General features: G+C 48.6%; 10 protein-coding genes across 10 annotated transcripts; 5 read left to right on the forward strand and 5 right to left on the reverse strand.

Moving 5' to 3' along the window:
• Positions 1–521: 521 nt before the first annotated feature.
• On the reverse strand, positions 522–836 carry YALI1_F19619g (uncharacterized protein; the record flags this gene model as incomplete). Its single annotated transcript, XM_068283397.1, has 2 exons — positions 522–763; positions 809–836. The coding sequence occupies 2 exons, from the start codon at positions 834–836 to the stop codon at positions 522–524; spliced, it is 270 nt and encodes an 89-aa protein (XP_068139498.1).
• A 1,514-nt stretch (positions 837–2,350) lies between these two features.
• YALI1_F19635g (uncharacterized protein) lies at positions 2,351–7,165 on the forward strand (the record flags this gene model as incomplete). The annotated part of the gene is made up of 1 exon (XM_505425.3): positions 2,351–7,165. The coding sequence occupies one exon, from the start codon at positions 2,351–2,353 to the stop codon at positions 7,163–7,165; it is 4,815 nt and encodes a 1,604-aa protein (XP_505425.1).
• A 1,442-nt stretch (positions 7,166–8,607) lies between these two features.
• YALI1_F19697g (uncharacterized protein) lies at positions 8,608–9,669 on the forward strand (the record flags this gene model as incomplete). Its single annotated transcript, XM_505426.3, has 1 exon — positions 8,608–9,669. The coding sequence occupies one exon, from the start codon at positions 8,608–8,610 to the stop codon at positions 9,667–9,669; it is 1,062 nt and encodes a 353-aa protein (XP_505426.1).
• Positions 9,670–9,804: 135 nt separating this feature from the next.
• Positions 9,805–10,688, reverse strand: YALI1_F19717g (uncharacterized protein; the record flags this gene model as incomplete). Its single annotated transcript, XM_505427.3, has 2 exons — positions 9,805–10,589; positions 10,640–10,688. 2 exons carry the CDS (start codon positions 10,686–10,688, stop codon positions 9,805–9,807), a joined length of 834 nt encoding a protein of 277 aa, XP_505427.3.
• Positions 10,689–10,822: 134 nt separating this feature from the next.
• YALI1_F19720g (uncharacterized protein) lies at positions 10,823–13,036 on the forward strand (the record flags this gene model as incomplete). Its single annotated transcript, XM_505428.3, has 1 exon — positions 10,823–13,036. The coding sequence occupies one exon, from the start codon at positions 10,823–10,825 to the stop codon at positions 13,034–13,036; it is 2,214 nt and encodes a 737-aa protein (XP_505428.3).
• A 110-nt stretch (positions 13,037–13,146) lies between these two features.
• On the reverse strand, positions 13,147–14,629 carry YALI1_F19746g (uncharacterized protein; the record flags this gene model as incomplete). Its single annotated transcript, XM_505429.3, has 2 exons — positions 13,147–13,435; positions 13,515–14,629. 2 exons carry the CDS (start codon positions 14,627–14,629, stop codon positions 13,147–13,149), a joined length of 1,404 nt encoding a protein of 467 aa, XP_505429.1.
• A 581-nt stretch (positions 14,630–15,210) lies between these two features.
• YALI1_F19764g (uncharacterized protein) lies at positions 15,211–17,640 on the forward strand (the record flags this gene model as incomplete). The annotated part of the gene is made up of 1 exon (XM_505430.3): positions 15,211–17,640. The coding sequence occupies one exon, from the start codon at positions 15,211–15,213 to the stop codon at positions 17,638–17,640; it is 2,430 nt and encodes an 809-aa protein (XP_505430.3).
• Positions 17,641–17,734: 94 nt separating this feature from the next.
• Positions 17,735–19,333, reverse strand: YALI1_F19805g (uncharacterized protein; the record flags this gene model as incomplete). The annotated part of the gene is made up of 1 exon (XM_505431.3): positions 17,735–19,333. The coding sequence occupies one exon, from the start codon at positions 19,331–19,333 to the stop codon at positions 17,735–17,737; it is 1,599 nt and encodes a 532-aa protein (XP_505431.1).
• A 616-nt stretch (positions 19,334–19,949) lies between these two features.
• YALI1_F19811g (uncharacterized protein) lies at positions 19,950–20,882 on the forward strand (the record flags this gene model as incomplete). Its single annotated transcript, XM_068283398.1, has 4 exons — positions 19,950–19,999; positions 20,142–20,204; positions 20,281–20,702; positions 20,761–20,882. The coding sequence occupies 4 exons, from the start codon at positions 19,950–19,952 to the stop codon at positions 20,880–20,882; spliced, it is 657 nt and encodes a 218-aa protein (XP_068139499.1).
• A 100-nt stretch (positions 20,883–20,982) lies between these two features.
• On the reverse strand, positions 20,983–23,001 carry YALI1_F19841g (uncharacterized protein; the record flags this gene model as incomplete). Its single annotated transcript, XM_505433.3, has 1 exon — positions 20,983–23,001. One exon carries the CDS (start codon positions 22,999–23,001, stop codon positions 20,983–20,985), a length of 2,019 nt encoding a protein of 672 aa, XP_505433.3.
• Positions 23,002–23,617: the final 616 nt, after the last annotated feature.

The following is a 23,617-nucleotide window of genomic DNA, read 5'->3' on the forward strand; positions in this document are numbered from 1 at the left end:
ATTGTATTGTATTTTGTCGCTAACTCAAGCCACGATTAAGTGTGTGATGCGTGATTAGTGCAGGGGGACCCAAGGCTTCATTGACAGTGTAGCCCGATTAGAAGGATAAAGATAAGAACGGTTCATGCCTTGGAGAGACCACTATGTCTGTGTTTGTGTAGCCCTGACGGGTGTTTGTGTTACATCCGTCCCCGATAAAACCCTCCATGCGGTGCACATCGATTTAAACGCGTGTGGCTTTATTGTGGCTTGACTAGCGTATCAATGTCCAATGGTGGCTGAGACAGGCGCCAATTATCATATTCTTGTACCACCACTCTTGTAGTGGTGGGTCAGTGCTGCAGCATGAAATAATTTTACGAAAACACATGCACAAAGATGAGGTGCTCGTTTAGCAAAAACGACAGGGCTACCATTGTGCAGAGCAAGCATCGTTCATTTCGAATGTGAACGTCTCCAACAAGTATCTCGTGGTCGTTACAGTCAGTCTTGGCTCGGTCCTTATTCTTTTGAGCTCTGGATCACAACGCGTGAAGTTGCCTTGGACATGAATGTTTTAATCGAGACAAGCTGTGCTGGAACACTACCGGTACATACTGTACGTAGCTTCTTGTAGCTAGACCCAGACCCGCCTTTACAATACTACAGTTCAGAGATTTCAGGAGCTTCCCAGCAGTCAAACAACCACAGCCTGTATATTCCGAGGAATTAATGGGATGGTGCGATGTGACCAATGAAGACGCTGCACGGAACACAACCTGCACTGGCTAGTTGTCTCGTATCACCACCGAATACTCACATATGCGACAAGGAAATTGGTCTCTCATAATCTCCATAACGTGGTGTGCCTACTGGTAAAAAAGGATGCCTGATGGGCAGCGTGAAACAGGAGTACTTTTACTCAATACATGATCTGCAGTAGTGTCTCGAAGTAAACAGAGTAATTTGTGTCCTGACCATTATTACTTCTCTGTACACAAGTAAATGTCGCCTACTCTTACAGTATGTACAGTAGCGGATGTCGCTAGTTTTACTGTTTTGTGAGCTACTTATAAAACAGCGTCCTTAAAATGATGCAATTCTAGATGACACTTGATGGTGCACATATCAGCCACGACCCCACGTGAACTGATTGCTCCATGCTTTTCACATTCTCTATCTCATACACTTCCGCAGTCATTTCTTTTCCAGGTGTACATACCGTTAGCCCATCAGCTACTTGAAGTAGTACATACAGTAAATTAGCTCCCAGAAAGTAACGGCGCCTAGACCTCGAATATAGCTCCTAGTGGGGGGTCCTACTTGTACTAATTTTACGCGAATTGAACCAGGCTATCATGTCTACAGCACCCGTTTTGCACGTGAGAAATACCTTCCTGCATCATCCATTCTATTGGTCCACCAGTCTTCGTACATGTCACAACGGCCCCACATGTCGGCATATAAACGGTGAGCTATGCATATCAGGGGCTACATTGGAGACCCCATGACCTTGACAACACGGCTATGGTTGCGGTCACGTGATGGCTAGAAGGAAAAAAAATATTCCCCAAGCCACCTGTAAGAGCCATTTCCTTAAACAAATATTTTCAGCGGCGTTGTTTCCGTAACGTTTTGGCTTGCCCTATCGGTGCGTGTTCCCCACATGCACCATTTTGTGTAGCTTCATGTGCACCTCCCAATTTCCAATATCAGATATCACCAGGTACAGTGCTCCACACGTTGATTAAGAGACAGTGAGTATTAATGAAGGAGACAAGAAACTGAAGCGCGAACCACGAGAAGTCACACTACAGTATCTCGACCACAGGAGGCCTGTCCGTGAGCCACAGAAACGATAACGCTGCGTGACACGACGCAAACACAGAAACGGGTCGTCACAGAAACGCCGAATGTTCGCAAGACGAGACCTAGCAAGCACGCACGGGCAGAAACAACCATCCAGAGACATTCATGCTGTTACGGTTCTACACGGAGAGCACTTCTCTACCGGAGAGTTGCGATAAGACGGAAACACGCCACTCACTATGACGAAAGTGCAAATTGTACCATAGGGCTACAGCGATACCTGCGCACAACAAGCTGAAAAAAAGAGATGGGTTCTTGGCTCAGGAATGCCACAATCGTGGTCAAATACGACTCGAAGGAAGTCAGATGCTACAACATCCTCACCTACCTCGATGGCTGTTGATAAAGCCTGAGGGAAGAGGTGCTACTATGCTCTGTCTGATACTTTGCGTTATGGAATGAAGCAGCTTCTTTATATTTTCTATCTTGTACTAACTCAGTGACTACGTGCGTACTAGAACTGGATCTAGACTGCAACGTGCGATATGTGTCGCACTCGTGGATGGAGTTGGTTGGAATAGCTCGCAAAGAGGTGGTTGGAACCAACATTGGGACCCACATATCTGGAGACGAGAACGACAAATCTGTGTTCCAGCGCGCGACTGAGCAAATGATGAAGGACTCGAGCTCGTGCCGAGTTAGATTCTGTGTCTGTGCGCGAGTTACAGATGAACAGGACAGCGATAGCAGCGAGGACGACGACAAGCATCATAAAACGAGCTCAACTGCAGTCAAAAAATCTGATGTGACGGACACTAAGTTGTCAAAGTCCTGTGGTAAGTGTCACAAGTGTGGCACTGCATCCGCTTCTGTTGGCGACAAGTTCGCAGACACATCGATAAACTCGGTTGAGTCGCACGAGTCTGCAGATTTCGATACCACTGTTATTCGCCATTCGATCGACAATCTTTCTCTTTCATCTTCAACTCATTCGACATTTTCTGAGCCATGCCTAAATGAACTGTGTGTTGAGCTGGAGGGCCAGGGTGTGGTGATGAAGGGACGTGGCTCAGATCCGGCATATACCATGTGGATTCTCAAGCCATACCGACAAATGGAACCATTAAGCATTGACATTCCTCTGTCTTTGTTCGAGACGCTAGGCTTTGGAGCTGACGTGTTTGTGCAGTACTTGGAGACCCTCCAGCAGGATGGCGTCACTGAGTTCAGCAACTTACCGCCACCACCCATGGCCATGTGTCGAATATGTGAGCGGCAGGTGCCCACGTGGGCGTTTGAAAGTCATTCACAGCTTTGTTTGATTGAACACAAGGCCGAGTCGCATCTGCAACAGACGCACGAAAACCTGTCGGATCATCGCGAGGCAGTGGCAGCTTTGCTGTACTACTCGCATGGCACCCCCTCAAACTCGAATTCGAACTCCAACTCCAATTCATCTTCCTCTGTAGCATCTCCAGCCGTATCTGGAGCCTCATCACCATCGCCGCCTCCTCCGGCACTCTATCGAGGTCTTCCGATTGCTCTGACTCCAGGAGAAGAGCACATTCCCGCCATATCTGGTGGCTCTGCATCGTCCTCTCCTCCCCGAAGTCCACGGCAAACGGCAGCATCGCTGGTTTTGACGAAAAAACGCATATTTCAAAAACCTGCGCCGAAAACGCCGACACGACAGATTCAACTGTTGCTCGAGCTCTGCGACACTGCTCTCGACATCAATGGGCCCGAGTCTGCTGTACACAGTCCCAACTCTGCGGCCAAGATCCATACTGTGCAAGAATGGCCCAGTGCAAGCTTCCGCAAAAATGTGGTGGACCCAGGTCTTAAGCTGCTATACGAGGACACCGAACGACTATGTCAGGAGAAGGTCGAGGCAACCATGCGTCTTGCCAACATTGTTACCTACTTTGGAAAAATTAAGGAGGAAGTGGATACAGCGGTGCACCAGGTTCTTGAGGAGACGCTGTACCAGTTGCGGTTACAACAGGACGCTAATGATGGAGTGGAGGCACCTGCGGAGGGACCGAAGAACGAGGTGGCTGTAAATGAATCTGCCATTGCATCTTCTTCGGATCTCGCTGTGGGTGATGTGGGCATTTCAACACCGGCCAACAGCGTCGCTGGCACGGAATCCGAAAGTGGTGGGCCAATTCCCGCTATGGCCACTGACAGCAAAGGAGATGTGCCAGTTCCTGAGCATAATGCCTCTTCATCGTCGTTATTCTCTTCCCACTATCTAGGAACAGATAGTCTACCCCATCTGCCTGCCCCCACATTCTCTCAGAGCCCCCAGGGCAGTCCCAATCTGTCCGATTCGTTCGATGGCATGCCTCCACCACCTCTACCATCTTCTTCATCACAATCGGAGAAGAACGTGACAGTTCAGATTGGAACCCCAGCACCCAAGACCCCATCTACGCCTCACGTGCCTGCCTTGTCCCTCTCTTCTTCGCATTCGGATCTTCGCAGCGGTGCTTCTTTGTCGTCAGACAACATTCTTGGAGTCAGCCCTACTAAGAAGGCTACTACCATGACTCCCAAGTCGTTCTTGGCCGACGATCTAAACGCAAACAAGCCTCCTACACCGTCACCTCATATATCTCGTCGCCCGTCTCACATTTCGCGGCAGAACATCAACAGGCCCCTCACGACTCTCAATACTAACCTGCCTGAGTTCTCTATGTCGGATCTGTCTCTTTCCGATGGGGAGAACCGGCCTCGAGCAACATCCTCTGCTGGCGGTCGTAGCAGCAACCTTGGTTCTCCGATGGCTGCACCTATCAGTGGTGGCGGCAACGGCCCACAGAGATCGCGGGTCCATTCGATCAACGTCGAGTGGACTCCTCTATCGTCGCCGTTACTGTTCCCCTATGAGCCTCAGATGGACGATGGCATTGCCCCCACACCCTCTGTTCCAGTAAAGCCGACGCAGCCGTCTATCAAGGATTACGAGATCATTAAGCCTATTTCCAAGGGTGCATTTGGGTCTGTCTATCTATCGAAAAAGAAGGCTACTGGCGAGTACTTTGCCATCAAGACATTGAAGAAGGCTGATATGATTGCAAAGAACCAAGTCATGAACGTCAAGGCCGAGCGAGCAATTCTCATGGCTCAGCAAGACTCTCCGTTTGTGGCAAAACTCTTCTTCACCTTCCAGAACCGAGATTATCTGTTTCTGGTTATGGAATACCTCTCTGGAGGAGACTGCGCTGCGCTGATCAAGATGCTGGGTGGTCTTCCTTCAGATTGGATCACAAAGTACATGGCTGAAGTTGTTGCTGGCGTTGAGGATCTCCATGGACGAGGAATCGTGCATCGAGATCTCAAGCCCGACAACCTTTTGCTTGATAGTGAGGGTCATATCAAGCTAACGGATTTCGGTCTCTCTCGAATGGGTTATGTGGGCAGATACACTAAGCCAGGAGCACCAAGTGGCACCGAAAGTGGCAGCACAACGGAGTCAGGGGCTCGTGGAAGTGTATCTTCCAACGACTCCCGTCGATCATCCAACTTCGACACCATTGACATGGAGCACTCATACTCTCTAGTACCCGGCTATTTTGATGTGGGCGACAGCGAGGATGAACGAAGTCGAAGTGTGGGCAGTGGTAGTATAAGGGACTTCCGAGAACGGTCCACTTCACGAGGAGCACCTCTTGCAATCGGACCCACCAGCCTCAGTCATCCACATCCTCCAGTCCGACAGGACTCGTTGCCTCTGTCAAACATGCCACTGCATGACTCCAACCGGAAGTTCGTGGGAACGCCTGATTATCTTGCACCTGAGACAATTGATGGTGTCGGACAAGATGAAACTTCAGACTGGTGGTCTGTAGGGTGCATCATGTTCGAGTTCATTTACGGCTACCCTCCTTTCCATGCATCTACACCCGAACTAGTGTTTGACAACATCCTCAACCGGCGAATTCAATGGCCAGATGAAGGCGAAGATGATCTCAACATTGACGACAACACCCGTGATCTGTTAGTCAAACTGTTGGAGCCGACTCCCTCTCGTCGTCTGGGTTACAATGGTGCGGAGGAGATCAAGAAGCACCCTTTCTTCCACCACGTGACTGACTGGAATGCTGTGTACCAGGAGGAAGCCAGCTTTGTTCCCATGGCCCAGTCGCCTGAGAACACCGACTACTTCGACAGTCGAGGTGCTCAGATGGAGGAGCTCAGTGTGGACGAAAATCTCGACGAAAGTGTCGACAGCGAAGACACTGACCGTGATAGTGTCTCCAGTCCATCGGAATTCCCCAAAATCATATCCTCAGCAAGGTCGGACTCCTCTTCACCCAGCCAGGTCACATCTTCCTCTGGTGTGCGCCGGGTGTCATCTACTGGTTCAGGTGGCCAAGGAGGAGGTGGAGGAGGAAGCGCAAATTCTAACTCAGCATCCAATTCCACCCGGAAAGTGCCTCTCCACATCCCTCCTCATGTTCGAGAACGAAGGTCTCGTCGTCTGTCCGAAACCTCGGACGACTTTGGTAATTTCTCGTTCAAGAACCTGCCTGTTCTCGACAAGGCCAACAAAGATATCATCAATCGACTGAAGGCCGAGACTCTACCCATCCCTGTGCCTCGCAAGGAGTCTGCCACTTCTGCCACTGGCTCTTCGGAGGACGGGTCTCCCAGCACTGGCCTAGGGCTGTCCAGTTCGCCTGCCACCAGTGCCACAACTTCGGGATCGTCACAGTTTCTCAACAAGCTGTCAGCATCTGGACTCAGTCCTAGCCCCCGTGGCTTAGGACTCCAACGACGGTTGTCTACCCTTTCCGACAGCCCCGAGTCGCCTATTCTGGCTCCTCCCAAGATGCGTCGACAACCGTCAGCGACATCCGCTGCCTCTGCAGTCTCGGAGTCTTCTCCCTATAATTCAGATGATGACAGGGAGAGGGCTCGGCTGAGGGTCCAGAAACGACGCCAGATGAGTCGGCGTTTCTCGTCGATCAGTCTCACCGAGTCCCCCAGCTTCAGACCTCTCTACGTTCTTGTGTGTGATCCCAACCCCGTGTGGAGATACTCCATATCCCACATTCTCAAGGAGCTCAACTGTCACATTGCCACTGTGAAAACAGGCTCTGAGGCGATTCGGAGGGGCACTTCGGATACTCGATTCGACTGTATTCTGACTGAATACAACCTTCCCAAGGTCAATGGAGAAGATGTGGCCAAGCTGATCCATTCCACTAACAATGCCAACACATCAACCCCAATTGTCGCAGTGACCTCATACCTGAAGGCTGCCTCAGAGACCGCTCTATTCTCTGCCGTGATTGAGAAGCCCGTTCGGCGGGATGTGCTGAGTGAGACGTTGCAGCGATTCTGCAATTGGAAGGAGCCTGACGAGTAAGGAATTGAGGAGGAATATATATGAGAGATGATTCTAGATAAGTAATTGCATTTTTATTTGAGTGTACAGTATATCGAATGTATTTGTATTTGTACTGTACAAGTACATACTGTACACTACATATTGTAATCTTGCAGGACAAAATGCATACTTGTACATTCAGGGATTGTGATCTCTTCGGAGCCGAAAATACCAGTGTTTCGTACGTGTACTCGTACGCACTGTACTGGGGGTACGTGTGCATCGTATGGCGGCTCAAATGTACTTGTACAATACATACTCTTACTTGTAGTGCTATTCGGTAGACAATAGGTGCGATGTCGTACAAGTATGTACTTTACCGGTATGTACTTAACTATATGATTACAACGGCAGGCTGACATAATGCGGTTTTTCATGCACTCTTGCTTCTCGTCTTGTTAAAACTTCATCGCACAGCCTCGCGGATCTACAAATGTAAGCACAGGGTTTTTAATGACAAAAGCCGAACCGAGGAGCCGTAATGCAGGATGACAAATAGTGCAGCAACTTGGTCAATTATTCGGTTGGCTCTAATGAAGCGACGCATCAGTAGTCCACGTGAGATACGGAACAAGCACGCCATATGCTTACGTGGGTGCATTGATGTACTTGCACATTTTTTGCAGTTTTTCATATTATGCTGCCTTTTGGTGATGGGGAAGCGGGGCGACGGAGATACATGTCAATACCTGTGAAGGGTAACGCATTTTTCCCTAAAAAAGGGTCAAGTCTAGTAAGAGACTCACATACCTGTCATCTGAACACGGTCAGGTCCATGGGGTTGAATCTGGGTGTGTGTGGACAGTGTAAACAGTGTAAACGTGACAGTCCCCCCCACCTCTACCCCACGCCGTTAGCACTTTAGAGCCTATTTCCCCACTGTAACCTTATGTCGGCTGAAAAAGCCGGTGCGAAAAGGTGAGGTCCGGAATGACGGAAAATCGATAGATAAGATATACAATTGGAGTCGTAGAGACTCTGAGCTGCTATACACAGAAACAAAAACAATAATTGCGTAGTCACTCAATGTAAAGCCTTTGATCGCGATCTCTCTCGCACGCCATGTGACGGCCAATAATGATTACGTTATTATCACGCTGCAAGGCAACATCCTCGGCTGAACTTTGACTTAGGAGATTTATTGCATATATTTATACTGTTACCAGGGTTGATGCCCCACAGCACCCCAAGACGATACTTCGCCAGTTTCACCTTTGGTATCAGCGCACTTACCACAACTATCTAACGACTTCCTTGCTCTTGAACACGTTCTATCGTTACACCCAGCACTCAGACACTATATTCACGTGTCAGATTAAATCTATACCAGCAGTAACGGCTTCTGATTGATTACAGAGATCCACAACCCCTACGCCTCTGCGCTCTCCATAAGTACCACCCACAACTAAGCCTTTCACAACATGTCTCTTCTTGAACGAGAGCTTCAAATTGAGGAGATTGATATCAATCTCTACCGGTCTGCCAAGGAGCTTTGGCGACCTATCGGTCAGCGAGGTATCTTTGGCGGCTCTGTCATTGCTCAGGCCCTGATGGCTGCTACCAAAACTGTGCCCCCAGAGTTCATTATCCATTCCATGCACTGCTACTTTGTGTTATCTGGAAACCCCGACCACCCCGTGCTCTACCACGTTGAGCGGGTCCGAGATGGCAGAAGCTTCGCTACCCGAACAGTCCAGGCCAAACAGCGGGGACGTGTGATCTTCACCACTACATGCTCTTTCCAGGTTGACAAGGGCAACGGAAACATGCATCATCAGAGCCGAATGTACGAGCGAGAGGTCAAGAGCAGTGGAAAGGCTTTTGATGGCGAACACGAGGCCACCAACGGAATTCCTGCTCCCGAGAATTGCGTCTCCTCGCTGGAGGTGTCCAAGTACCTCAACAAGCAGGGCGTGATCAGTGACGATATTCTCAAGAAGATGGTGGATCGATCAGTTGAGGATCCCATTGAAATTAGACTAGTGACCGGTCTTCTGAACAAGGACGATGGTCTGCTTCCTCATGAACGAAGAATCAAGTTCTGGGTTCGATGCAAACCTGTTATTGAGCGAGACGACGTTCAGTCGGTCGGTATTGCTTACCTCAGTGACTCTTTCCTGCTGGGAACAGCTATCCGAGTCCAGCCCCTCAATCCCGGTGCTGCCTCTATGGTTGTTTCCCTGGACCACACAATCTACTTTCATGGCAAGTTCCGAGCTGATGAATGGCTGCTGCACGTGATTGATTCCAACTGGAGTGGAAACGAGCGGGCACTGGTCCGAGGACGACTCTACAACCAACAGGGAGTCTTGGTCGCCACAGTGTTCCAGGAGGGTGTCATTCGATTGAAGGAGAAATACAAAGGCAAGGCTGTAGAGACCACAGATGACTATCTTAGCAGCGGAACGAGAACTGATGCTGAGAAGGAGGAGTCTAAGAAGAAGGGAGCCATGGCTGCTAAGAGTATTGACAGTAAGCTGTAAGCACAGGGAGACGATGATGATAGTGTTCGTAAGGGTATATATTTTATAGACATTCATGCAAATCATTACAGTACGTAGTATAGAGTACATTTTATGCTCTACAAATCGATAGGTACAGTACCTACAGCAGATCAATCAATGTGATGGCAAAAGCACCAAGTCATCCTTGTTTAAACCCCTCTCCACTGCCCTTTTCACCTCTCCGTTATCCTTTCTCGTCCACACTCTATCACTAGAGAGATTGGAAAAGTCGTCAATGGCCTCCCACGCCACCAACGAGTTGAAACTGCCTGTATCAGGGAAGTCACCAAACGTTACAGATGTGCAATTCTCAATGATGGGGCGTTTTGACGAACAGCTGACGAAAGTGGACACGGAGTCTGACTTGTGCATTCGGAACTGGTGACATGCCAGGACAAGGATTGAGTTGGTGACGCAATTAATGTACACTGGACCATTTACTCTGTAGAGGAAGATGATGCTATCTGAGATGTCGTCAATCTCTGCTGTCGAGTAGGTCGCTTGGTCCATCACAACAACTGACTTGGAAATGTTAAAAACCTTGACCTTCGTGACAGAGTGGTCATTAGTGGGCTTAGATACAAAGGTATCATTAAAGTCACTGACAATGTCGCAGGACTCCTCCTCTTGAGAAGTATCACCTTTTGTCAGCATGTGCTTGGTTGCCTTGGTATCACCTTTAAGGGTCAGCTTCCGGTGACTGAACTTGAACTTGGCTTTTGATTGGGTCGCATGGATCCGGATGAATGTGAGTAGGTCACGTAAGTCACCATTGTATGTGTCTTGATCTCTCACGGGCAAGTACATGAGGTTATGACGGCATTTAGATGCCAAAACATCTTGTCTCTCCAGTGCTTGAGGTGGTGCGATGGCTTTCGCGTCCAGGGACTGGCGGATATCTGAGTTAGCAATTGGAAACAAGCAGGGTATGAATCAGAGTTATACTCACCTTGGATTTCCTTCTTGAAGTCCACGTAAAACTCGTTTGTGTCAATCATGAATGCGTAGGAGGTCAGGATCTCATGCAGTACCGAACCTAGTTTTGTAGACGGACAGGGAATGCTGGAAGTAACAAATGAGTGATAGAATCAAGAGTTGTATACAAATACAGTAAGACTCTTGATTATATCATATGGGGCATGCATATTTACTCCAAATGCAATGTCCCCCACAAGACGTTCTTCTTGGACATCTCACCATCTCCAATTTTGTCTCTAAGCAGTATTTTAGGTTTCCATGCATTATTATCACCAATCTCAAATCAACCAGTTTTAGAACACACATCGACATGAGTAACCACGCCACTTTACTGCAACGGGAGGACCAGAAGACGTCATACTTCTTGAGCGACGAGATCAGAGCTCTGAAGCGAAGGCGATTGGACAAATCAGACCCTCCCAAGAATGGCCACAAGCCTGAGATTGACGAAACCAATGACAGTGGTGAAAACTCTGAAACAGCAGAACGTGAAGATGAGAAGACGACTCTAGGAGAGATTGAAAATGAGGGACACGACAACCCTGACGAAAACAATCCCTTTGCTCGACTGTTGGGTGGTAAGGAACCTTCCTCGGGTGTAAATCTGCGATGGAATATGTACCAGGAAGCTTGGGGTGCGCAAAAGGCCAAGATCGACGAATTGCTGGAGATGACCAACGGCAACATCTTGGAGGAAATTGTCGAGTACGTCAGTGAGTCAGATGCCGAGAACCAAATTCCTGCAGCCCTAGTTTTCCCCGGATCTAACATCGCCAACCATGTCCGTCTCTTTGGCCAGATCAGGGAGTGGCTGGGAGCTGTCAAGGGAGTTCATATGGTGACACTTCATGCAAGAACGTGCCCCAGTCTCAAAGCAGTTATTAAAAATATCGTCAGTGACCTGATTGAGTCCGAGGAAGTTGCAGAGGAGGTGGAGGTGAGAGAGGAGGATCTCAACTACGACCGAAGAGTGAAGTATGACTTTTCCATCCTGGCGGAGTGGTGTCGCAAGGTTGGTACTGATGCATCACAAAGGATTGTGTTGATTTTGGAGGATGTTGACTCGTTCGATGTCAAAGTGTTGTCAAACCTCGTACTCATGATGCACTCATACAAAGACGAGATTCCGTTCAGACTAGTATTTGGAATTGCGACGTCATTGGAGATTTTCGAACACAAAATGACCAAAACAAGTATCCGACATCTGCAGGGTAGGGTTTTCGATGCCCAAGCCACCTCCATGTTCCAGTCTCTGTTTGAAAACCACATGTTCAATCTCAACAATAAAAGCATCATTGTGGGCCCTACAATTCTCGAGGATATCCTGAAGCGTCAAAATGTGAGTACTGAGTCTATCGATGCATTCATTTCGTCTTTGAAGTATGCGTACATGTCGCACTATTATTCAAACCCATTCTCGATCTTTACCAGTCGCTTGCTCGATGCAGGTGACGAATACGAGCAGATTATTGACAGCAATCTTACTGGAGAACATATCGATGCTCTCAGAATGCTACCAAGCTTCAGAGCTCTGGCGGAGTCCAAAACTGATGCTTCAGAGATCGATGCTCTGCTCTCTGACGACTCGCACATCATGGACATTACGAAGCAGGCTGTACACGACTTCAAGGTAACGGCTCGACGGGTTGTTTCATTAATAAACCTCTTCGAGACCATTGAGAATGTTTTCGGCAAATTTCCGATGTCCTGGGGGAAAACAGAAATCTACATTCCATTGGTTCGAGGCGAACTGGGAGAATCTGACTTCTTCAAGGCAGTTTGTGAGTCTTTCAAAAGCCAGAGCGACGAGAAGATTCAGCATCTAGCCCAAGAACTCGCCAAGGACGACCTTTTCGATTGGTTGCATGATCCTGACACCATTCTGGATACCATAACAGAAGCTCTACACAACCTGAAACCCTTTAAACAGCATCTGTACCACGAGATTTTCGTCACAGATCTCGCCACACTCCAACAAAATGTGTTCGTTCCGTTCCAGCGACCAGCTATCGAAACTGCACTGGCCGACCCACGTCATTATCTCGGTATTGAAGACGATGACAACAAATTCAAGTTTGTGGACCCCAACATCTCTACCCTGTTCACACTTTATCGGGAATCAGGCATTTATATCAACATCTACGACTGGTACGTTGCTTTCAAAGAATGCATGCCACGGTCAGTCATTGAGACAGAACTGAAGAAGCAGGGACTGGTGCCTGAAGAAGGAGAAACTGTCGAAGATTGGGACAAACGAACACTATCGTGGTTTTACCAGGCTGCAGCTGAGCTAAAATTCATTGGCTGTGTCAGAGATACCAAACGAAAGGTCGAGAGTGTGGAGAAGTTGATCTGGAGAGGCCTCTGACATAAAAGCATTACCAACACATAGACTAATAAAAAAAGGCTGCCCTTCCTCACTCTCGCTACAACCCATCGTACAATATACATAATCTATCCTTGTTTTATTTATATATTCTATTCCTTGGTGGTCTTCTTGGGCCGCTGGCTGATGGTGAAATCGAGCTGAGACAGTGAGAAGATGGCCAGGAAAATGCTGCCGATAACGGTAGCGATGAAAATAGGCTTGATGGTGGCAGCAGAGCCGGGCAGAGTGTACTTGAGGAACACAATGCCACCTCGGTGCTGATCCACAAAGTTGACATGCCGCACCTGAATAGTGGGCCGGCCCTTTTTGTCGAGATAGCTAAAAGTCACTGACTCCTCCTTGGAGAGAGCAGGTTCCGATGTCACGACCTGGACGTTTCTATGTTAGTTAAAGACGACGGATATGAATATGGCATAGGTCCACCCATACAATATCGTATACTGTTGTTAATACTCACTCAGCTCCCTCAGGGAGAATGTAGTTGGACTCAATCTGTCGGTACTGTGCGTCAACAGGGCCGTTAAGCAGAGGAAGACCCACGACGTACTCGTCTGCTCCAGTGGTTCGCGACACGGAGGTCAGGGGCATCTCCCAGCCAATAGTGAAGTTGTAGTTCCATCCTCCGAACACGGGGTATCGGGGTCGCAGCTCTAAAAGAGAGACCTCCTTTCCTCCTCGGAAGTGACTGGTCGACACGTTACCAACCAGATCGGTGTAGTAGACATCATGGGCACCCAGAGGAAGAGTGAAGGGAAGTTCAATGATGGAAGCAGATGCGGACGAAGGCTTGCCGTGATGGGCGAAGAAGTCGGTTCGAGAGAAAGAGCCATCAAGCTTCGCACCGGCATTGGTCAGGTTGTAAGACTCCTCAATGGCGATGGAGTTGGAAACGTGGGAGATCCAGATGTCTCGCTTGAGAGAATCTACTCGAGGGATAGGCAGGGGGTAGTCGTATCGAAGAACCAGGGGCTCAACTTCGAAAGAGCCCATGGGGCCAAAGGGACCGTACTGGGCACCTCCCTCTGCCTCTGTGGATGGAGTTGAGTTTTCGTCCATGTTGATTTCCTGCATGTTCTGGGCCATGATCTTGACCCGGTTGGTCTGGCTCTTTGTGGGGTACAGCGAGTAGAAGGTCTTCAGACCGTCATAAACAAGATGCTGCTGTTCGCTCTGCTTGATGGTCTGCGGAACGGGCTGGAGCTGGTTGACGTAAGACAGGAACAACTGCAGCTGGACTTGAGAGCCGGGCTTGATGGGCTCGGGCAGAATAGCAGACCAATGCTCACCATGCTCATCTCGAGCCAGTCGAATGACCTTCAGAGGAGCCTCGTGGCTCGATTCCTTGATGTCTAGCTTGGCCAGATCATCCACAAAACCCGGTGGGATGGACACAATGTAGTCTGTCTCATCAGATGTTCCGTCGTTGTACACGTTGACGGCGATGAACTCACGCACGTAGCTCTTGCTGAGATCGACGGTTCGGAACAACTGTCGGTTTTCAAGCTGCTTGTCGGCAACCACTGAGCCAATTGTGGCCAGTAGAGTCACCACAGAAAGTCCAAACAGTTTCATCGTGTTCTGTTCTGTGTAGCGTCTCAGTCGTAAATGACACGCATATGCAATGGTCGAGGTCCCAAATAGAAATTAAGGTTACAAAGTGCGTGTTGGCTTAATAAGCTACATAAAAAACTACAAAGGTGAATTACATAATCTCAGATCGGTATAAGCAGTGTATAGGTACTACAAGTAGAGACCAAGAGCGTGTTTTTAGTCGGAAAAAAAATGTGACTACAAGAGAAAGACGTATATGACTCTCCTGATATTAACTTCATTAATTATATTACCACTGGAGATTTACGTGTTGTTTTTGATGCACAGGTTTGCCTCGTGTGTAATAACATCGCAGTGTTTGTTGTTATTGATCAAGTTCAGATGTGCCTCGCTGCATGCGGTGTATCGAGTTGAAAGGCAAATGGGAACTACAAGTACTGGTAGCTTCTTGAGATGTAATCATTATGAACCCCGTAAACACAGTCTCTAGTTTCCGTACTGTTTGTACTTATGTCTCCCAGGTTAGGGTTCACTAACTAAGTGCGATAGTGCACTACACCCAGACGCGTCCATGGGACATCACCACTTTAACATGACCTAACATGGAGAATGGGGAATACTTGACAGATGAGTTTTCGGACCCCGACGAGCATCTGGACATGTGTTCGACACGTCGCTTTTCGGATATTCTACGACCTGACAATCCACACCAGCCATTGAATGGGACAGCCAAACACAACATTACTGTGGTTGATCTACAACTGATACAACAGCAACAGACCCTATTTTATGACATCTTCAGCCGCGCATCGGAGCATTCTGATACCCTATCTGTGGTAACTCTTTATCTCGCCTATAACACCGTGTTGAAACAGTCGAACCTCCCTCAGGATGCGTGGGTAATCAGAACTCTGAGAAGAGTTTGTGCTCAGGAAGGAAGATCATGGGAGGAGAAGTTCCGCAACCTCAACGATACCTACATCAAATATGTTGAACGGCAAGAGCAGGAGGAGAAAAGGGCACGGGACGCTCTGTACGAGTCACAGGCTCTGGGCTTGAGAAGACGCAATCTGCTAATCAATACCTTTCACAAACTGAAAGCCGAATGCAAGTACAGACGCAAGCTGAGGGCCTTAGCACGCAAAATGGACACCTTAACGCTGAAGAAGCAGTCTCTCCAAACAATAAAAATCTTCAATGCGAAACTTCGACACCGGCATACTCTCTCCAAGATGTTCAGAGAACGAGAGCTGAAACGCGGGTTTCTCAGCATTATGAGAAACACGACACAAACGGTGCTTCAGGACAGTGAGGCAGCATACAACCTTTACGTGCTCAAGACATTGGAGGACACATTTGGGTGGTGGAAGGCCAAAACACAGACAGTGGTGAGAAACCAGCACATCGCGCTAGGGTTCTACAATGACATGCTGTTGAGCAGGTGTCTAAATGGTCTCAAACTGGGAGCTACCACTTCCAAGCTCATTAACGCACGCGATGGTGAGACCAAGAGGAAAGTATGGGAAGCGTGGAGGTGGAACGCTGCCAAGTCTAATTTCGAGTACCACGAGGCGACCAAGCATTCTGCGAGTGTAGTGCTGAATAAGCACTGGACCAAACTGGTATTAGCAAAGGCTAACATCGACAGGCACAATCTGAGTGCCCAGCGGTTTTACAAAGCAAATGCGTTCATCAAGTTCTTCCACATGTGGAGAAAGGCAACGAAGATGGTTACTCAGAAAGATGCTCTCGTTGCCAAGACCAACGAGACCCTTGCCAAAAACGTTTTGGATGCATGGCGTGCTTCTTTGTTGCTGAAACTTGAAGCGAAACGATTCCGGAAACACTCGCTGTTACACTTGGGACTGACAGCTTTTACGATCGGGCTCAAAACTCAGGCAGTACAACGAAGACGGGGTGACGATTTGAAGTACAGAATTCTCACAATGTGGAGGTTCAAATCACGTGCCAGACTCACCTCGCGGGTCAACAACGGAGTCATGGCAAAGACCATTCTGGTACACTGGAGACAAGTCACTGCCGAGAGGATTGACTCTCGTACAATGATGTTTCAGAAGAAAACAATGGAGCTGAACCAGAAGATTGCTCATCGTTTCCTGAACATCTGGAGAGACCACCTTGAGGATGTCGCTTTGGATATGTCCCGTGCCCACCAACATTATCGTAATGGTCTTTTGACTCTCGGCTTTAGCAAGATCAGCACAGTGTTCAACAAGATGCACGATATGTACTCTGAGGCTGAAGATCTACGCAACCGGAATGTCGGCAAGAGTTTTCTGAAATACTGGCGGACCAACATGGAGACAAAACGAAGTCGTCGTCATGAGGAAGAGGTTCGCGAGTTCCGTGCTCACCGAGACCACCAAATTGCGATAACAGCATTCTCCAGGTGGAGACTCGCCAAGAACAAGGTGGAGGAGGATATGGCTGTTGCCGAGGACCTTTTCATCGAGAAGGATATGTTGACCATGAAAGAGATATTTGATCATTGGAGATTCCTATCCGAGCAATCCAGAGGTCTGGTGGAAGATGCATCTGCCATCAACGACAAACGTCTTTTGAATGCGCACTTTTCTTCATGGCTGTTCAAGGCTGAGAGGGCTGACCTGTTCAGCAAGGCTGCCAACGACACACGAACGAAGAACCTCAAGAAGATCCAGAGACAACACGTGCGCAAATGGCGACTGCGAACGTTGCGCATGATCCAGAACCAACGAACAGCCGAGGACTTTGAGAAGAAGCGCGACTCTCGACTCGCGGAGCCTTACTTCAAAAAATGGCTAAATAAATGCAGAGAAAAGACTGGTTTTGGTCCCACCCTTTCAGATGAAGCAGTCAACTACCATGAAATTCGAGAAATGCATGGCTTTGAAACTCCTTTGCGGTCCAGCAGACGTCCGCCCACTTCTATTAGAATGAGCCGTTTGCGTCAGGACCCCAGCACTCCACGAACTCTTCTCGCACCCCTGTTACGAAAACAACTGGACAACGTGAATCAACAAACTATTTAATAATGTACATTAGCTATTTATCATCTACACTACACAGTAATTACATTTTATACTAACCAATCGTATTTCTATAACATGATTTTTTTAAAGCCATCTAAAAGCCAGCAGCGGGCTTGTAGATCTTGACGGCAGGGTTGTTGGGGTCCTTGACGAGAACGTACTTGCCGTCGTCCTTGGCGGTGGCAATGTTGACGACGGACTTGAAGATACCCCAACCGTTGTTAAGGTTGACATTGATCTGCTCAGCAAACTGCTTGGGCTCTCGGCTGACAACACCAATGATGTTGTGCTGGGTGTTGTCCTTAGGGGACACTCGGGAGGCGAAACCAATCTTCATCTGATCAACATCACCGAGAATGCTCTGCACAGTCCATCGAGAGATCTTGTTGAGGTTGTGCTTGAGTTCAGCGGCGATGATGGCACCTCGGCCGGTGTTGAACTTGTTCTTCCACTCGGAGGAGCCGTACTCGTTGAGAACACGCAGGTTGAGGGTAGTGCCGTCAGGTCCAAGAGCGTCGACCTCGGTTCGGAGGATGAGGTTAAGGGGTGCTCCCTCAGGGTCGTCCGAAAGGTTGAACTTCTTGTACTTGTAGGCGTGGCACAGGACGTTGGAGTCGTTGTTAGAGAAGGGGTTGGCCTTGTAGGAGACCTTGCTCTTGGGGTCCTCAGTAATAGCATTGGAGGCAAAGTTCTGGTTAATCAGAGTAGCCTCAAAGCCAAGGTTTGCGGAAGAGTTGATGTTGTCCTTGTCGGTGGAGTCAGCAGGAGGGTCAGCAGCGTTCTCGTCGACGGTGATGAAGTCGAGAGGACCACCCTCTCGCTTGTCAAAGAAGAGCTGCTCACCCTTCTTGGTGATGACAATATCCCAAGGAGCCACGGACTTGGTGGTGCACATGATCTGAGACAGAATGGTGTCAGTGATGAAGATTCGGTTGGCAGGGTCCTTGGCGAGCTCCTGCATGATGGGGTCCTCAGAGGTGGTGGTGTTGAACACGGTTCGGCCGAGGTGAGCGAGCTTGGTAATGTTGTTAGTACGGTCGAACTTTCGGTCGTAGGGGAACAGGTCTCCGTAGGTATCAATCTCCACTCCCTGGGCAACGTCGTAGCTGAGCTTCTGCATCTCGGAGTAAGTGATCTCCTGGATCTCGGTCCAGTCGTCGGTAATGTCGACGGAGGCGTTTCGGATTCGCTGGGGCTTGTCAAAGTCTCTCCATCCGAACTTGCTCTTACCAAATCGAGGGTTGGGGCCTCGCTGGCCACCAACGGGTCCCCGGCCGGGTTGATTCTGGAATCGGCCTCCTCGCTGGGAACCTCCTCGTCCAGCGAAAGAGCCACCTCGGGGAGCACCTCCTCGAGTCTTGAGAACGGTGGCAGTTCCTCGGGGCTTGTTGGCGTTCTTGGCGTTGTCAACCACGGAGAAAGATGACAGCTCCTCAGCATCCTCGTTGGTGAAGAAGGAAGCGGAAGAGGCTCCGTAGGCATGGTAGGGGTCTCGGAAGTTCTTGCCGAACTGGGTTCGCTTCTGGTCCTTACCGTCCTTGGTCTCAGCAGCCCAGTCAGCCACCTTACCGAGCTTGTCTCCCTTAGAGAAGGGGGCGTAAGGAACGTCGTCGAACTTGAGGTCCTCAGGGACGGTAGAAGGGGGGCCCCAAGGGGCGTTTGCGTCGAGAAGAGCGGGAAGTCGGAGAGCCATTATTGTCGTCTAGATGTGGATGTCCGGCTGTCTAGTTTCAATATCGTGGGTCGTGAGCTTAATTTCCAATTTTCACCTATGCCATGCTTAAATTTTTCCATGCGTGGATATTTCAGTCCCAAGAATATTAGAGTACGAGAGGGTGAAGACCTCCTACAATTCGTTGCAAGAGGGTGTCGCATCAAATAAGACCAGTAAAACTGTATCAAGAATGTCGAAAATGCTCACCTAGCTTTTCACTTTGTGAAAAGGCACGACCAGTAGCGTATTTGTGTCGAGACATCTCTAGTTGAGATTGCGAACATGCTCATGGGAGTTTGGGAGTTTGTTCAAGAACATCTTGTTTTCTCAGTAACTAGAAGATGTCGCCAAATAACACTATTGTGAGAGATTAGAAGAGTTGAGAAGAATACAAATATTATTATCACATCCGGGAAACTTCAACAATTACCAATATTACGAAGAGAAGGGCCTGCTCCTCTATTTGTGCAGCAACTCAGCCCCACTAACTTCAACGGCTTAGTAATCATCGACTTAATAAGCACCTCCCAATATCGATATCGTTGGAGTTAACACAACAGCACACAGTATCATCTACACCACACATCACAACGCAATGAACGGAATCAGTGTAGATATGAACCACCTGAAGAAGGGCGAGGTCAAGTGAGTACACCGCATTACAACTGGTACAGTTGTCCCTGCAATTGACCCCTTCAAGACCCCTTACTAACACAGCCTCGGAACCTCCATGTATGTATCACCATTTCGCCACCAACACCATCTAATGATACCCCATCCGCAATCGCACAGAAACTAACAACAGTATGGCCGTCAAGTTCAAGGACGGAGTCGTGCTTGGCGCAGACAGGTGAGTATCAACCAGGATGACCGCATTCGCCACCCGTCGGGACCCATCAAATGTTAGAACAATCCCACTAACACAGTCGAACAACCACAGGAGCTTTCATTGCCAACCGAGTCACCGACAAGCTTACTCAAGTCCACGATAAGATCTGGTGCTGCCGATCTGGCTCCGCCGCAGACACACAGGCCGTGGCAGACATTGTCACTTATCATCTGCAATCATACGCCGCCCAGAACGACAAGGACCCCTCTACGAAGGTGGCGGCCTCAATGTTCCAGGAGCTGTGCTACAACAACAAGGATAACCTCACTGCAGGTATCATTGTGGCTGGCTACGATGACAAGAACGGAGGTGAGGTGTACAGCATACCTCTTGGTGGTTCGTTGCACAAGCAGGACTACGCCATTGCCGGTAGTGGATCCACATACATTTATGGTCTTTGTCAAAAGAACTTCAAGCAGGACATGACCAAGGACGAGTGTGTTCTGTTCATCAAGAACTGTGAGTATTCCCCCGAAACAAGTATACCTGAGATATCCCGGTATTGTTACTAACATAGCGCTTGCCCAGGCCATTAAGTGGGACGGTTCGTCTGGAGGAGTCATTCGAATTTGCATTCTCACCAAGGATGGAGCTGAGCGACAGATCTTCTTCCCCGACGAGTATGAGGCTGATTACTGATTCTATAGGTTTTGGCATGTATGGAAAGAATAATAATATACAAGTGAAGTTATTCACAGGCGAAATTGTATTTAACGTATAAATAAGGACATTGCAAGTCCTAAATGTCAAAGTCCACATCGTCGTCCACATCTGACTTTCTGCTCTTCTTCTTCTTCTTCTTCTTCTTTTCTTTCTTGTCTTTTTTATCCTTGTCCTTCTTGTCCTTCTTATCTTTCTTCTTATCTTTCTTGCCTTCGCTCTTTTCCCCAGGCATGCTTCCCAAGAGGTCGTCGAGGGTGGAGAACCCTTCCTTTTTCACTTGGGGAACGGGGGACTGAGAGGGTGCTTCCACTTCACTATCAGCATGTTCAGTCTTTATCACAGGTTCCTCGATATCAGAGTCAAAGTCGAAATCATAGTCGTCATTTGGTTCAGTCTTGGGATGAGGGGTGTCTTCAACATTGCGCGCACCAAAGTCGTACTCGTCATATGGCGAGGGCTCAGGCTTGACAGCGAAATCACTGTCTGAGTTACCAAGTGCTGACTCCTTATCTGGCTCTAATTTGACTTGAGGCTCCGAATCTCCATCAACTTGGATTTCATAGTCATCAGAATCCTCGTCAACTTCAATTTTGTCGTCATCGGAATCGTTGCCATCGCCATCGCTGTTAAGCGTCTCCCACCAAGGAACTACTTCATCTGACCCAGCTGAACCATCATCAGCGACCTCAGCATCCTCCGCAGCCTCAGCACTCGCGTTCTCACTAGCAGGGTCATCGTCATCATTAAGAGTCTGGTCCCACCATGGTACCGTCTCATATTCGGAGTTGCTGTCATGTTCACTGGCAAAGGCAGAAAACTGACCTTCGTTTTTGATGGTTTCGAGTTTGACTTCGCCGTGGGCATGGCCGCTCGAAATGTCATCCAACAAGCTCAGATACTCTTCAAGACAAAAGATCATTCCTCCCTTATGTGCCAACTCAAACTGCACCCTGCATCGATCTAGCAGTTCCTTTGAGGTAGCTGACAAAACTCCTTGTTTCTCGATATTGTAATAGACACATCTGAGCAATACGATACCCCGAAGATACATTAGCGACGAGTCCTCCGAGAAGGGCGGGATCAGCATGTCCTCATCCAAACGGGTAAGAAGGTCTTCAGGCGTACCATTGAACTTGAGGTGTACAAGGGCCAAGTTTCGTAAGAAGTCATCACTTCTGGAGATCAAGTGCCGTATATCTCGCCCCAAGAGACTGAACTCATTGAGTTGTCGATTGTGAAACTTCAAATATGACATCTCCAGCATGAGAAAATTCAAGAAATTAGTGCAAGCGGATAGATTGTGAGGCGGTTCCTTGGTCTCGACAAGAATCTTGATACCTGGGCCCAAAAGACTACCGCGATGGAAACTGCCATTACGAATAGCCAACGCAAACGCTTTCGACGCGGTCTTCCAGTTCTTGCGCAAAATTGAGGTTTGAAGGATGACAGCCGTTGGTGTAAGTCCGGTCATCGCAAACCGCGGGGACGTTCTAGTGGCCTTGAATTCCTTCCGAGGTACTAACCTCAGGCCATCCACACGGCTGGCGTTTCGATTTAAGAACTTGCGCACATGCTTGCGCGTCTTTCTGTTGTTGATGGCGCTCTGTAGCATAGGGCTGTTGCGTTTCATGATGAACGGCTGGAGAGGGTTGGGCAGCATGTCACACCCCATTTCGGATGCCAAAATTGTCCGAATCGCTTGGCGTGACGCCACCTTGCCATGAAACAACTGACTTCTGAATAAGTTTTCATACCGATCAGCATTTTGTTCAACTTCGGCTTTGATTCCCTCCTTCAACACCTGTCCGTCCTCGTCGTATATCCGCCCTGTGCCGATTCCTTCATAGGTGCCCGCATCTGGGCCCGCTTTGATCAGAGCCTTCTTCTGATACAAGACAGTGTCGTAATGATGCTTGTCTACCTTGAGTGGCGGCAGACCTTCTGATGCCCTTTCATTTGTCGATTCAATTCTCTCCGGCAGGAGCTCCTGGCCGCTCCTCACACGCTCCAGTTGTTGTCTCTCGAGAGCATCAAGGAACCTGCTGCATGTTTTAGTAAGGTGCTCGGTAGAAACTCTGTTATGATGTTGGAGCATTTGATCCGTTACTATCCAGATGAAACGGCGAGTTTGTCCTAAAAACGAGGACGCTGCTGGACTGATGAGCGAGGAGGTGACCAATATGTCAGGTATGCAACAGGCTGCATGTGAAGTCAAAATATTTATTTACACTATGGACGTTCTGTAATTACAGATCTTACACTGCGAGTAATTACAGCAGTACACTTAATATGTGTGTATCAAGGCAGAGTCCATGAAGAACCATCTTACGGCGTGGTTTCCATTGTTCCACCGCATGATTTTTTTGTACCGCAGGTTCTCACCATAAGACTTCAACAAGTGCACAAAAACACGAACTCAAAACGCGCCAGACCAACGTTTATACAGTAGAAGTCGATGGTCTGTTCTACGTACAGTACTGTACATACTGTGCGATACACGAGGAGTAAACGCACATATTTGCTGAGATTCTGACATTATTACTGTATAGCGGCTATTCAAACTCCTTGGGGGAAGGTGGGAAACCTCCAATGCACTCGGCTTCTACTCATGGTGTGCACAGTCTGTGATTAAACTACTACAACTCTTGCTATCTATCGAGTTCTCACCAAAATCAAATAATTTACTGCTATGGATATCTATCTCCATAACC

Source organism: Yarrowia lipolytica, chromosome 1F, assembly GCF_001761485.1.
Source record: "Yarrowia lipolytica chromosome 1F, complete sequence".
Taxonomy (NCBI): domain Eukaryota; kingdom Fungi; phylum Ascomycota; class Dipodascomycetes; order Dipodascales; genus Yarrowia; species Yarrowia lipolytica.